At 48.8% G+C, this 15,010-nt stretch overlaps 2 protein-coding genes across 3 annotated transcripts in view; one reads left to right on the top strand and one right to left on the bottom strand.

Moving 5' to 3' along the window:
- The window catches only part of LOC144162867 (DNA-binding protein SMUBP-2-like), a 38,359-nt gene extending 31,627 nt beyond the window's left edge, over positions 1-6,732 (bottom strand). Inside the window, exons 1-6 of one of the 2 annotated variants that reach the window (XM_077693578.1) lie at positions 6,291-6,732; positions 6,115-6,194; positions 5,796-5,959; positions 4,240-4,432; positions 3,369-3,484; positions 1,742-1,899 (exon numbers count right to left, since the gene is read on the bottom strand). In XM_077693578.1, the coding sequence (XP_077549704.1) occupies positions 1,742-1,899; positions 3,369-3,484; positions 4,240-4,432; positions 5,796-5,959; positions 6,115-6,194; positions 6,291-6,560 (981 nt within the window). In that variant the 5' untranslated portion in view covers positions 6,561-6,732. The remainder of the gene's footprint in view (positions 1-1,741; positions 1,900-3,368; positions 3,485-4,239; positions 4,433-5,795; positions 5,960-6,114; positions 6,195-6,290) is intronic. The other variant, XM_077693579.1, reaches the window with a different exon arrangement.
- Positions 6,150-14,679, top strand: LOC144162868 (transmembrane protein 53). The gene is made up of 5 exons (XM_077693580.1): positions 6,150-6,214; positions 7,443-7,577; positions 8,146-8,421; positions 9,097-9,313; positions 14,055-14,679. Exons 2-5 carry the CDS (start codon positions 7,513-7,515, stop codon positions 14,535-14,537), a joined length of 1,041 nt encoding a protein of 346 aa, XP_077549706.1. The 5' UTR covers positions 6,150-6,214; positions 7,443-7,512; the 3' UTR covers positions 14,538-14,679.
- The last annotated feature ends 331 nt before the right edge of the window (positions 14,680-15,010 follow it).

Below are 15,010 nucleotides of genomic sequence, written 5' to 3'. Positions count from 1 at the left end.
GTCTTTATTATCCTTATTTATTGAACGAAGGAGAAGCGAAGGCAAGGAGTGTAAGGTTAAAGTCTGTCTTTATTGCTTGGTGCCATCAAGCAAAGCGTCAAGTCAAGCGAAAGCCAAGCAAAGACGCCCTTGACTGAATTCCGAACGCGCGCTCCGCCGCTTATATACACACCGCCCGCGTTCGAGGGAGAGGAGTACGGGGGAGAGACGCGCATGCGCACACTTCCGTACACAAGCGCGCGAACTTTCCACGCACCCACCACGCCGTTATCACATGTACACGCCCTGCCACCATTACTGTTGAGCGCGACGCAGCGCACGGGTAGCTACGACGCATGCGCGCACAGACGCGCTCTTCCCACACCGCCGCAGCTGTTGTTGAGAGCGACGGAGCGCACGGGGTACACGCGCTCCTCCCGCACCGCCGCACCTGTTGTTGAGCGAGGAGGGTACGGGGGAGAGACGCGCACCTGCGCCTCGACGCGACGCGCATGCGCAGTGAGCGTGTGGACGGCGCCGACAACATCGACGAGTGACATCGCGAGCCTAAGAAATGCTCCGAATTTAAAATTCGGTATCTCGAATGTAAGTTAACAGGCGGTTCGTGGGAAACATAGGTTCATCTGCAAAAAATAGCGAGGGGTGTAAGGGTATGGCATACCTATAAATCTCGGGAAAGTGACGACATCTGGCGTCTTCAAATCCTGAACATTCAATTAAGATGTGGAGAACTGAAAGCTGTCCTCCACATCTGTTGCACATTGGTGGCTCGGTGTTTTTTAATAGGTAAGAATGAGGACCATACGTGTGGCCAATTCTCAGTCTGCACATAGATATTTCAGTAAATCTGTTTCGTTTTTCCGTAGTATATCAACTCAACTGTGGTTTTATTAAATGTAATTTGTTAAGGATTTGTTCGTTCCCTTCCTGTTGCCATTGATGCCGGAGTTTTCTTTGTAGGAGTGGTTTCACATCCTGGCATGGGACCTGTGATATGTCTATGCCACTTCGGAGCGCGGCCTTACCAGCCAGTCTATCAGCAATTTCATTCCTCACAATGTCACTGTGTCCAGGCACCTAGCAAACCATTATAGCACCCGGGAGCATGCTCCAAATTTCTATATTACTAGAGAGAAAGAACTGAACATAAAAGTGGTAGTTTTGGACTAGAACGGTACAAGATTCAAGCAATTACAGCCACGTTGGGAATCGTAGCCTTGAGGCTCAAACCACGCCAGCCACTAATTGTGGCTTACACGGTTCTCCACTAACCAGGGGCGGTATTCTCGTGCTTGTCCATTTTGAAAACGTCCGTTTTGCGTCCGTTTTATTGTGTGCACTTCCAGTTGTAGGCGGGCTTTGGGTTGACTTTTGCGCCACTGTTTTTGTAAACACATTTTAAACGACTAAGCCTATTTTAAACTATCTTTTATGTGTTTATTGTTCTGCCAGCAAACCAACAACAAGGCGACAAAAAATCATCTGCTCCAAACCGTCTGCTCCGAGAAGCCGTGGCTCGTAGCTCCGCCGTGCTTGCATGGCGTCACATCCAGGTGTTCACTTTTAGCCAATCAGGGCTTTCTCAAAACGGATACTTTCGAAATGGACACAATACGGACAAAACACGAGAATACCGCACCAGGTGTTGCTGCGTGTTCCAATCACTGCTTGCGAGGGCCCCGCCTCCAACCCACTCATCACTCTGTACGTTGAGAGTCTGTAAACAAACAAGGCCTCCCACCTTGGAGCCTTGCCTGGTGCACTGCAGCACCACTTCCACCAGAGTCGTGGTCTTTCCGGTCCCCGGGGGACCGTGGATGACCGCCAGCTCCTTCTGCCGCAGGGAGAAGGCCACCGCTTCCTGCTGCGACTCGTCCAGCTTCGTGTTGTAGAACTCTTCTTCCGCACACGAGAACAAGAAGGTAGAGGTGGGCATGCGGCCTCTCAGTGTTCACCACCCACTCCCTTGCACATGAAGCAGACCCCTCACTTTTAAAGGGGCACATGGGTCTTGGGGACCGAAAAATTGCCCAAAAAGCATTTTTTTAGGTATCACTTTTCTCTTGATTTGCACAGTTCTTCCTCCAAAAATTCCACGCGTGGAACAGTACCAGCTGTACTTATAAAAGTGATAGAGGACCGATTTCAACAGAGAAATAACAATTTTCCCATAATTTCCCCCTTTTTCGCCACGAGTGGTATGGCAGTGATACAAAATTCTCGAGAGGTACATCCCAGCATGTAGTGCAGCTACGAAGACCATTTTCTTTTGCACTGTGAAGCTGAATGTTTAAACCACCCAATAAGGGAAGCAGGTTTCGCATTTTGTGTTTCAGGAGCTGCTTAATTAGCGTTATTTTTAATTAGTTAGCAGGAATAGTTCAAACAGAGAAGTGAGAATTGGTGTAAATTTGTATGTGATTGCAAAACAAAAAAACTGCTTCCCACATTTCATTCTCCACAACTTCTGGTATCTATTTATGCCTTGCTGGTAATTTTCTGTTGAATAGTTTTTTTAATAGGACAATTTAACTCGGAAACTAGTTACCTCACAATAAAACTAATTAGGTATTTGAAATCAGGTAAAAAAAACTGAACAAGCCCACGAAATTTCGCCAAAATTGGTTGGAAAGCAAAGAAAAAGTTTCTAAGACCAACGTGCAGTTCGCTTTCAGCAGCGCAAGTAAACCTGCACGACGTTTAGGCTACACTGCCAGGAATACCCGAGCCAAATATTACACATGAACGTGAAGCGGTAAGCATGCAGAACGCTATGAAAGACGCGAAAAAACCAACCACACTCACTTCAATTTTCCTCATTATGCACCGCAGTAACGATGTCATAACAGTGGTGGCTTGCAAGGGCGCATGCGCTTGACGCAGCTTGGTAGTGTGGGGTGGCACGCATCTATGACTGTATGTTGTTTCATTCCGTTTGTATGTTTTTTTTCTTCTTTTTAGCCTTGTCTACGAGTGTTATCATATATTACGTGTCCCATGTAAAGCTATTCAGATGAAGTCTAGTGATTGCCCTGTTTGCTTCTCTCTAGGTCCCTGTCTTTTTTTTCGCTGGTAAAATTCATAGTTACTGGCCGTTTGCATCCAACTAGGAGCATAAAAGAAGTTTCGAGGATGTTCGAGTGCTCTTTTCTTGTGTCATCATGTATCTAGAGGCGATACGTCGATATCTCCTCAAACACGAACCAATTTCCGAAGCTAGCACACTCTGCCTCTCATGCCTACGCAACCTTCTTCCTTTGTTCACACACATGCTGTTTGCCCACTGAAGCTCCAATGTTGGTGTAAAAGTACGAACTCACTTGTCCTCGTGTGCGTCGATAAATCTTTTGTCTGAAGTAAACACCCACCTACGGGCTGCTGGGAGGGCAAGGCAGGGGCTTCTGTCGGCGACGACGTTCCGAACAGGATTTCAACGAGGCTGCTGTACCTCACTTCCCGGCACCTTCGAAGAGCCTCCAAAGTCCTTCAAGAAAAAAAAGAAGAGGAAGGGAGAATGCAGTGATGATTTTTTAGCAGTACTGCTACAGAATTCTCCACACGCATCAGACACGAGGCGCAGAATTTCAGTAAACTTTCACAGATCATTCACATAATCTTAGAAATAGAAAGGGCACGTCACACCTTATCTGCTAAGGAGTTTGGGCGAGTTTTAATTACAAAGTATGTGGAGACATTACTGCAAAAACATCCAGGTAAATCCTAATGGCATTCCGTTGAGTGATCAACTAGAACTGCCCAGATCTAATGCTACGTCAGAATACCTTTACCATGGTCAAAGTGTATTAGAAGAAATAGGTGTGTCGTGCGGGGGGAAAGCCAATGAAGAGCGCGGGTTTCTTTTGTGATGAAAAAATTGTATGCAGCACAGGTGTTCCCCAGAGAACTCCTGTTGTAACCAGTGTCACCTATAAGTTTTTAAAACAAACTAAACAGCTATTTGACAGGCTTTAAAAAAATTTTCTATCATGAAATAAAGAAATAAGACTATTCAGGGCAATAAATAAGGATAAATTTAACAAACAAAATTTCTGAAGCTAACTGGCAAATCGCGGATGCCAGGGGTGCTGCCTACAGCAGGAGTTCCTCAGCAGAAATTTTCATCGCAAAAGGGACCCCCCCCTAATCGGCCCCACACGACACACCGCCCTCTTCAAATACACCGTACCATGCCCATTAAGAATGTACTGCCTGTCACAGCATTCTGAGGGGTCTGCTCACCGCTTCAGCCTCCTGTAGGTTACATCGTTGGCAAGTTTGAGCAGATTAAAGATGCGGCCATCGTCAGAGCCCAACACCTCACGACCCTCGTCGAAGGCAAGCGTGATGTTGGCCTGCGCCACACTGGAGACAACCCCGGAGCAGATGACTTCCCTCGCGGGATCGCTGGCCACGGCCACGCCAACAATGTCTCCTAGGGAGGAACAAGAAGATGCACTCGTCACCGAATACCCACACAACAAACTACCTTTACCTCCCCCAAAGCATTTCCTTGATTGATTGATTGTAGGGTTTAATGCACTGACGCAACACACCCGCCGCGGTGGCTAAGGCGTTGCGCTGCTGAGCACGAGGTCGCGGGTTCGATTCCTGGCCGCGGCGGCCGCTTTTCTGATGGAAGCAAAAAGCAAAAATGCCCGTGTGTACGAGATTTCGGCGCACATTAAAGATCCCCAGGTGGTCGAAATTAATCCGGAGCCCTCCACTACGGCGCGCCTCATCGCCTGCATTGCGTCGGCGCGTTAAACCCTGCAATCAATCAAATCTTCTGCGTCGGTTTTTGATTTGATTGTAGCGTTTTAACGCGCTGACGCAGCGCAGGCGATGAGGCGGGCCGTAATGGAGGGCTCCAGATTAATTTTGACCACCTGGGGATCTTTATCGCGCACCGAAATCTCGTACACACGGGCGTTTTTGCTTTTCGCCTCCATCAGAAAAGCGGCCGCTGCAGCCGGGAATCGAACCCGCGACCTCGTGCTGGGCTGGTTGTTGCGAGTGAATGTTTCATACAAACCGAGATGTTCTTTGCAGCTCTTAAACTTGGGAAACAAATGTAGGGTGGGATCTTTCCCGCAGGCCACACCTTCAACTGACTGCAGGCATGCAAAGCGGGAACTTCACCCGCAGACCACACACTGCCTCAAGTACTTAGTAGTGAGATGCTAAGGACTGATGAATTTCCAGTGACGATATTCTGTGATAGCCAGTCCAAATGAAGTAAAAAAGAATGCAGGACTGCGCAGCCCTGCACTGGGATGGTTGATCATTATTCAAAGAAGGTGGGTGGGGCTGCAAATTAATACGATACTTTTTTTCTCTGCAGCATGTGTTAATCAGAAAGCTTTTGCCTCAATTTTGTGCTTTGTTCTTTGTGGCAGCCTCTGCTCCTCTTCAAGATGGTCCAAATGAAAAAGAGAATGCAGGCCTGTGCAGCGCCCTGCATTTTAATGGTAGATTATTCAATGATGGTGGGGCTGCAAATTAATATGACACTTTTGTTCTCTGAAACGTGTTGATCAGAAACAATTTGCCTCAATTGTATCCTCCGTTCTTTTCTGCTTGCAAGGATTCCTAAAGCTAATTCTATACGTGCCCATTCGTCAGGACTTGCACCCAGCCTGGGCTGGCACTCTGAAAAGAAAGAGGCCAAACTGTGGCGGCTGAACACGCGGAGAGCGCATCACTAATGGCTCCACGTTAAAGCCGCAGTAAGAAACACTCGAAAGCATGCAAGCGTACAAACTGAGAGAGAAAAAAGAAGAAGAGAAGTCCCAAACCGTTGGAAAATCCGTGAGACGGCAGTGGCGCGCCATAGTGGCAGGATCGGAATTTGCCTATTGTCCTTCCGTACAGGCCGGTGTGGGCAGAAGCGAGCACAAGCTTCGTGATGCACAGGCCTTTACTCTGGAGTTCCTTGACCGAGTACTTCTCCTGGAGCTTCCTGGGCACAAGTAGGTTAGCGCGCTGTCTCCAGCGCTCGCGACAACGCGATGCTTCGCGACGTCCGAACTCCAGACACCCCGGCGCTTGCGCCTGGTATTCAGACGTCGCGAAGTACAAAACAAAAATGCTTCCGCGACGAAACAGTCGACTCACGTGCTCTGCTCAACCTCCTCATTTCGTTCCAGCTCCAGGAGCGCCAGCTGCTCTTCCACAAACTGGTCGAGATCGCCCACCTGCGAAAAACGCCCCTGCCGTGAGTGAATCATTTTGGTTTCACGTGCAGACGTCGCCAACGAGACGTCGATGTTTTCTGTTGCATTTTTACGAACATCGTGCTTGGGTCCCCCAGTGTCGCCTGTTCCGGATTCCTCCATCAGCCCCACCGTAGACGCACTGCTCGTTCCGTGAGAAGAGGGGCTCGTAATTGACGCGTTTAAAATGAACCGTGCGCTTTCCGCATCTCTGTCGGCTGAGCACAACTTACGAGCGCGAAGTAATGAAAAGAGCCGGGAACCATAACAACTGCGAACATGCCGCGAATGCGAAACCAATGGTGTCCAGCCGGGTATGGCAGTATAAACACAGCCGTACATTCGCATGTTTTTGAGAATAATGGTTGTAAAGCTACATTACTGTACACTATTTTTAAAACGCATGCATTTGCTATAACTAAACCAAGCTTTAATTGTAAAAACGCAATGGTAAAAATGTGGCCAACGTTGAATGCGGCACTGCTGGCGCATGTTCCAGCCATAGAGTTTTTCTCAATATCGCCTAGCAAGAAACTCTATGGTTCCAGCCAACGTTTATAGATATAAAGATATAAACGTTGGTTCCACCATTGCTTCCAGCAAGTGGGGTTTCTCACTGGGGTTTCTGGGAGAGGTTTTCACGTGACCTCACCCCCAGTGCCACGGCCGCTGGATGAAAGGCGTGCGCTCTCATCCAGCGGCCGTGCCAGTGCTCTCTGCGCATGCGTCTAGTTGCTATAGCAACGGAGGCGCGTCGTCTGCTTCCAGGCCGCCGCTTTCGTGCGCCGCAGCTCCGAAGTCAAACGGGAGGGCACGGCACACTGCTCGTCGAAAGGCGCCGTCGGCAGCGAGAAGCGTTGCCGCCACATATCCGATCGCGATTTTTAACATTCCAGCCTGCAGCGCCATGCATTTGGCGCATTTTTCTCACCCTAGCGACGAACAGCTGATCTGACGATTCGTGTCGTATTTAATCGGCGCTAGCATGGGCTCGTATCGCGATCGCCGTTTGGTAAAATTGACGCCCTAAGCTGTGCACCATGTCCTTGCAACACAGGCTCCAGAAACCGACTCCACTATGCAAGCACGATATTATTAATGGAAATGATGTACAGTCGGTAACAGCGATTTCAACTATCCTTGACCATGGAGAAAGGAAAAAAAAGAACTTGTATTCCTCCATGGCCTTGACGCAACGTTACTAGATGGCCTTGACATGCATTGCTACAGGACGTTGGCTCCCACCGGCTGCGTTCCAAAGGCAGTTTCGAGGCGCCTGCTTTTCAAGGGATCGAGCATCATGCTCTGCGGCGGAGCTCGGCGACTGCTCCGTATCTGCCATTGGAATACAAACCTTCATGTCTGGTACGTCGCTTTTCTTCCCGTGCAAACACGTGCTAGGCGCTAGCCGGCCCTTTTTAGTAGTTATTAGGTTGTTCTTACAAGTCACCGCGAGTAGCAGACGAGATATCTCGGAGAGCGGTGCAAGGAACTTGGGAATTAATGTACTACGTAGTACATTAATTCCCAAGTTCCCAAGTACGTGGAAGCGGCGGTGGGGCACGATGCTCTGGATGACTGCCCCAGTCCAGTCAGTTGTGATTCTCTTGATTTCAATAGAAAATTCTTCCTTGCACTCATGCGCTGCACGCCTTCGTTGTGTTATTGGTTCACTTTGCCTGTCGCGCTGTCGTTCTTTCCTTTCCTCCATGGTAGTGATTTTTGATTATGCCGCTTAAAGAAACGAAGCCGTCATAACGTAGCCGCGAGTCACAACATTCGATGAGTGGTCGTTAACTACGTCGTGTAAAATGTAAAAAAAAAAAACAGAGCCACAATACGGCGGTGCGCTACATTATGGTTAGGCTCACAGTTTTTTTGTAATAAATATCGAGCTTGCGATTCACAGATACTAAACTGTGAGAGGTTCTAGTTTCAGCTTTCAGTGTGCAGACTTCAAAATGGAGGACCAAACGACTCCTTCCTCAACCGCGACGACGTCGTCAGGTGCCCCACTTGCCGATGAAGGCAAGAAGAAACCTTCCCGCAAGCTGAACGATGAAGATCTCGAATACGATATCACCTTCCCTTCTGCTGACAAGGAGCTCGCCCTCCCGACGACCAAAGAGCCGGTCGTCTATTTGCTCGGCTGGGCCGGATGCAAAGACCGACACCTGTCGAAGTACGGCTCCATCTACGAAGATCAAGGGTATGTGGTGAGCGTCTCATTGACCGGTCCTAGCGAGTTGACAAGGGCCGCACAGCAGTGAAGGTGCCACTCGCTTTGACTTGCTGGACGCGTCAGATCGCTCAAACCGGTCTTGTGTTTCAGCTACGCATCTTCGTGGGTGAATGTGCCTAATCAAATCAGGTCCTGCCAACGCGATGAACAGTGGCATGAAAAGTTTCTCTAAGCGTTAATTACACGCTGCAGTGGTTGATCGCCCTTTCTTAACCTGTTAAACTAAAAATAAATGTGCTGTTTATTGTGAGGTGCAGCTGTGAGCCGTACGTTGCCCCGTACTAGATTAGCGTGATACGTACGATGCAATGCTTGTTTTCGTGGCTGTGGCCTTTCCAGACGTAACTCTGATAATTGCCATAGTTACGTGCAGACGCGCCAACCCAGATGACTTCGGAGTTACAATTGACGGTGGGAGCAGTCTGATCCTTCCCCGACCGGTCAAACCGCGTCCGCTCACTGACCAGCCAGAGTCAATGGTAATTATTCAATTGTAATAATGAGTACAGGTGGTCAGATGAACTCGTAGCAATAATTATGTCTGGACATAACTTTAGCGATGATTAGTTACATTTGCCTACAGCCAGAGTCACTGGAAATAGTTAATTACAAAAATTAAGCTATACACACTGATTTTTCCAGGTGCATCACGATTCGCTACATTGCGCCCGTGGAGGAGCTTTTTAAAGGCAGTTACGGTGGTGTGCTCGAGGAGCAGGCGTATTCGCTGCTCGGATTGCTGGAGGACTTCAAGCTCGAGGAACATCCCCTCTTCTTTCACGTGTTCAGCAATGGTGGAGCGTTCATCTACTCGCTGATGAACCGACATTTCCGGGACAACGTGCAGGTCATGTCAAAGGTACCTGTCTGCATTACATTTGTTGTGTTGTGTCAAATGAATTATGGGGCAGAGTATTATGTAGGCCTCACCGTTGCCTGACCTTGTGGCCTGTCATGAAAGTTTGCTACCTTGCATGAGAACTCTTAGAGCCTCAGCCTTGTTGAGTTTTTCTCCTTTTGTTTTACAAAGCACCAAGCTTGTCCAACAGCTTGTTAACCTAAGGGGGCCACGCAGACAACACAAAAGTTTGGTTCATTCAAAAAATTTCCTCGTTAGAATCATACTGACGCCACTTTTAACGCGAGCCTCGTTCAAATAAGCTATATAATTAGGAAAAAGGGAATGGCCGTGTGACTCACTAGCTCATTTCCCGTACTAGAAATTATGACGTAATATGCCCAGCTATGCAATTGGCTGAGGCCGGCAAAAGCAAACGCAAGTTAGGCAGGGCAAGCTTGCAAAATGAGCTATGTTTACTTAAATGTATTGCATAGTCATTTTACAGCAGTAGGAATGGTGGGGTGAAACAATAGAAGTTACGAAAGTGCTCGTGGGCATAAAGTGCCAGTGCGTACTGCTGTTGGTACTGCGCGCGCTATGCTTGTTATAACTGCACAGCAGTGCGGTGCTTTGGCTTTGTTTCAGACGGCACCGGCTGATGAGTGTAAGTGACATTTTATTACCTGACCCTATTTGTCGAACATACCCCATGTTTCACGAAACGATTACTACCTACTGCAACAAATTTAGCCAGATGCAAATACGGACAAAAACAAAGCAAAGGCCAACAGCTGTGCGAAGCCGTATGGTGGTGTCATTTAGTGGTACTGACGGTACACAAGGCTCCGCAGTATCAACACAGCGCGCCTGCACTCTAGCCCGGCCATGCCGCAGTCCGCTGCAGGCTGAACAGTGCACTTGAAGTTCGTTTGAAGACCGCTCTATGCGTCATTATGGCAGACGTCACAAAACACACGATTTGGTGGGAGGATTGAAATTTTAACTTGAAGGAGTAGTGACACGAAATTTCAAAGCTGACATAACTATGTAAAATGCTTCATTTTTATCAGGAGATATCTCCCAGCAAGTTTCAACAGTAGCCGTTCAGTATAACATATTTCGAATCCATTTTAATCTCTGCCCGCACGAGAAAGCCCAGAGCGGGCCAGCTTGACATCATCTGCTACTTGCCCCAAACTGCCGACATCGGGGCTCCCGTGACGTAGCCGATGCGCTGGCTCCTGTTGGTGCGCGCTGCTACACTTTGTGTACACGTCATGGTTTTGGGACTGACGTCGTGCTGCCCAGGCGCGTGGGGATGGGGAAAACCTCAGCCGGTCTGGGCGAGCGCGTGTGTGTGCTCGCTCGCGCACGCGTCCAGACCAGCAGCGGTGCGACAAGAATGGTGATGTCAGGTGCTACCTCCTGTCATGGCGGCCGCTCGGCGTTCATTTTGTCGAAACCGAACCTGACACGAATAAACGATACCGTAAATGATTGTTTATGCTCCGATTGACCGTCTAATGTGTCATTCTATGATTAGTGAGTTAATAGGCACCAATAGCAACGAAAAAAATGTTCCACAAAAATTTCGTGTCAGTACTCCTTTAAATTGATTAATTCCTTGAGGAATAGAGCATCACTTGCTGCCGGGAAAGTGCTGAGGCACTATAAAACACCAAATCTCTCGAATAAAACAAACTTGTATTTCGTCTGGATGAACCCTTTAAAGGGACACTAAAAAGGGGAAACAAGTTGGCCTGTATCGATAGATGGTGCTGCCGAGAATCTAAATACACCATTCTCGCAACGAACACTTGTTTAATAAGACAGAAAATACCAGAAATGTAAAAACAGGACGATGCCTCGTACACTTTTGGGTACCACGGATTGTGCCATCACAAAAGTGGCGAACGGCGAGAGCTCATTGGAGAAGGATGCCGCCATCTTGCATGCACAGCGCCCTCTGGTAGCTGGTCGATTTGCTGGCGTGGGAGTTTGCTCTGCGGCGGGCCCTGGCGGCGGCTCGCTGAATTTTTCGTTGTAGTGCGTTGTACGTTGTTTTCCATAATATACTTTAAATGGGAAAGTTGTTGCATAGGACCAGCTTCAGCGATCTGGCCTAAATTGGCGGCTTTTTGGGCCGCAGTGGAGCTGAAATTCGTCTCGAGGTAGTGTGTTCCACGGTGGGTAAACGATGCCATGTCAAACAAATGTTTGAAATACATCGTCACTTTTTTTTTTTTTTTTTTTTTTTTTTGCGGGTGTGTGGCCACGATCACGCGCTTTATTGCGAAAATGACGTTTGTTAAAACGATCTAACCATGATACGCTCGGTGCCCATGGGCAACAAGCAGAAGCGCGTGTCAGTGTAACAGACTTCTGGCTTCATATCCCTGCAGGGTTTAATACAGGTAGTTTTGGGTGAACCCAGTAACTATATTGGGCATATTACATAGTTTGTATTAAATCTTATCGATATAGCAACACCTCACCCTCAGCCACCACTGCCACCAACTATAAACAAAACTTCCTCTTTCTAGAATTTCAAGCTGCTCTGCAGCACAATTTAGCCGTGCAACTAATGTACAGCATAAATAAAATAAACAACACAGCTCCTGGAGAGCGTCATATAAGGACCTATTAAGCGTCCACTGTTGGGCAGCCACACAAGCATTCGCTTTTGCGTTGCTTCCCGCCGCGGTGGCTCAGTGGCTAAGGCGTTGCGCTGCTGAGCACGAGGTCGCGGGTTTGATTTCCGGCCGCAGCGGCCGCTTTTCTGATGGAGGCGAAAAGCAAAAACGCCCGTGTGTACGAGATTTCGGCACACGTTGAAGATCCCCAGGTGGTCAAAATTAATCCGGAGCCCTCCACTACGGCGCGCCTCATCGCCTGCATTGCGTTGGCGCGTTAAACCCTAAAATCAATCAAATCAAGCTTTTGCGTTGCTTAGTTTAATGTTACTGAATAGACTGAACTCTTGGCTGGAGTGAGTGAGTGAACAACTTTATTTTGCCCGAGTCGGAGATGCGGGAAAAAGGGAGGTGGAATCCCTCTCAGTAGCCCCCCTTCCCCTCAGGCTGGCTGGGGAAAGGGACAACCTAGGGAGGTAGTAGTCACTGTGCAAATCGTCAAGGCCAGCCCACGTAATTCTTGGAGCTGGGTAGGCCACCGTGTGACTGCAGCAACGATGGAGATGGAACTAATACCATCTGCGGCAGAGGCAAGTTCCAGTGACCCATTTTAGTTTGGAAGGAAGGTAGAGGAATCTTCTGCCACTACTCCAAAGTAGATGTGTACAAAAAGAGCTCACAGAACAAAATTGCCAAAAATCTTGTGCGCTTTAAAGTGTGCAACTCGCAAGCTGCTAGTCTGGCTCATTTATTAGAAACGTTTCATTAAAATAATGCGGAAATTAGTGGTAAACCCGCACGCGCGATGCCTACAAAGCAAGGCAAAGGAACAGCCGTGCCAGGCCCGCTGTAATTGGCACGCACACTCCAGAGAGGGGGAAAGGCGACCCACGCGCCGCGACCGCTCAGTGCAAGAGTACGGTTCCCCCTTGCCCGATGGAACGGTCTATAGATGTTTTCCTGAAATACACAGTTCCAAAGTGGTTGAGCTTACGAAATAAACATAACTCGAAGCCTTTTGTGAGCTCATCGTATCTAAAAAAACACAGACTACAGCTTTTATACACTGCGAGGCAGGCTGCTTCCCTCACTATTCCCTCAGCTATCATGCTTTCAGTTTCGTTTTGGCAAAGCGTATGCAGCTATTCTAGCCTCTGTAGCATTGGTGCGCAACTAGCGAAGTCAATTACATACGATAATGAGCGCCTTAGCTTCTGCAAGCAAAATATCCCGGCGGGAAGCAGCTAAAGTCCCTTGATTAGAATCGGCAAAAGGAGCGAGCTTTTCCCATTCTCCATGCAGGGAGTGGGAGGAGAAGTAACACTTCATTTAAAATGTCGCTATCGATAAAGTGCGCCCGGTTCGAACATAATCGCCCGTGAAATGAACATACTGCGAGTGGTTAGCTGACCGAGCCACCCGCTCACCTCGAGCCGCCTTTAGCGTCCCTTTAAAGGGATAAACAAACATGGAACGAACAATTAACCTAGGGGAAACAGTATACAGTTTGCCTGACCTAGCCCTTTCAGCCCTGATTTTTCTGTTTCAAGCAAAGCAGTGTTTTCTGTGTGTTTTCATAAATGTTCGGGCCCAATAAGCAGCCCACAAACAAGAAATGGAGCTGGAAGTGCAAGTAATAACTGATTTATTAATGAGGCAGTTAATTAAGACATCTGGCAATTAAAAATTTTATGTTGTGCAGAGACATCACCTTTTCATATTTTGCGAAACTTTCTGTGTTCATGAACCTACAAACAAAATGTGAGCTTCGTAATGTACGTATTTACAGATTTACAAGCTTGGGAATAAAACTAGGACCTCTATTTTTGTACGGCCTGAGTTTCGTAATTTCGTCTTCACCAGAGCTTCTTTTTTCAGCAAGCAGCTCCACTAAAATGAAACAACAGCGATATCTATCGCAACAGGCACGATTGAAGAACAATCCCCCAAAAAGCTAGCAGTTTTGGTTTTGTTCTCTATGCGCTAGAGGAACTTTTATGTGATGGCGTCAATCGACACCACCAGGGCCAAAAGGGCTAGAGTGCAACGTCCCATTGGTGTTTGTCCAGTTGTTTGCGGCCTTTGATTATTGTGCCGCTCACCCTCCGGTGACGCCTGATGTGCAGATTCGTGGCGTCGTCTTCGACAGCGGCCCCGCGCGGCTGGGCTTCTGGCAGGGCGTGAGCGTGATGGCCTCGTTTGTGCGCGGGCGGCGGCTGGTGCGCTACACGGTGGCCTTCTTCTGGTCGCTGGCCCTGTGGTTCTACTCGGCGCTCACCTCGCTGGGAAACCTGGTGCTGGGAAGCCAGAAGTTTGGGCCCCGGTTGGCCACCTACGACGCGCTGCTGGCCGAGAGCCCCCTGTGCCCGCAGCTGTTCCTCTACTCGGAAGGAGACGCCGTCTGCTCCCACCACAGTATCCGGGCGTTTGCCGAGGCGCGCCGCACGCGAGGCACGCCCGTGGAGGAGGTCGTCTGGAAGGACTCGCCGCACGTGCAGCACTTTGTTCTGCACCGGAACCAGTACGTCACCAGCGTCATCGACTTCATGCAACGTTGCCTCCGAGGCACCGTGCGCGCGTCATCGCCCGCGGCCAAGAAAGACCGCTGAGCTTCGACTTCGCCTCATCTACTGTCCGGTGGACCACCGTGGTGCGCGTCTCCCTGTGGGTGCCACCCCCTCCAAAAGGCCCGGTAATCTCAGAGGGGCTATCTCGGCTCCGCCTACTGCTCAGGCGTCATGATGTGCAACACCGTTGGCTACTGGTCTCCAATTTCGTTGTGGAAATGGTTTTGGAGGGGCCTTCTGTACCGTATTTACCCGATTCTAACGCGCACCCGATTTTCGTGGCAAAAAAAAAAAAAAGAAAAAACTTGCACATCGGATTGTAACGCGCACGGGACTTTGTGACCCAGACAAACGAATGCGAGAGAAACGGGCAATTTATTTCCCGAAGTAATCTCACTCATCTCACTCCTCGTCGCTCGCCGCTGACCACATCTCGGCCTCGGTGCCTTCAAGCGCGTTCGCGATGCCACACTTCTGAACGAACGTTCAACCATGGTCTATGGGATCAAGGCCCA

The sequence above is a fragment of the Haemaphysalis longicornis genome, unplaced genomic scaffold, assembly GCF_048455015.1.
Source record: "Haemaphysalis longicornis isolate Haplotype H1 unplaced genomic scaffold, Haemaphysalis longicornis Haplotype H1 scaffold_12, whole genome shotgun sequence".
Lineage (NCBI taxonomy): Eukaryota > Metazoa > Arthropoda > Arachnida > Ixodida > Ixodidae > Haemaphysalis > Haemaphysalis longicornis.
The sequence above is the reverse complement of the archived record's forward strand: the minus strand, read 5'-3'. Positions and strand labels throughout refer to the sequence as shown.

What these genes read in the sequence shown, in the direction of transcription:
- LOC144162868 (XM_077693580.1), top strand. Translation starts at nt 7,513, where the DNA reads ATGCTCTGCGGCGGAGCTCGGCGACTGCTCCGTATCTGCCATTGGAAT. An exon ending in AATACAAACCTTCATGTCTG is followed by an intron (nt 7,578 to 8,145) that starts GTACGTCGCTTT and finishes GAGAGGTTCTAG; the next exon opens with TTTCAGCTTTCAGTGTGCAG. An exon ending in TCCATCTACGAAGATCAAGG is followed by an intron (nt 8,422 to 9,096) that starts GTATGTGGTGAG and finishes TGATTTTTCCAG; the next exon opens with GTGCATCACGATTCGCTACA.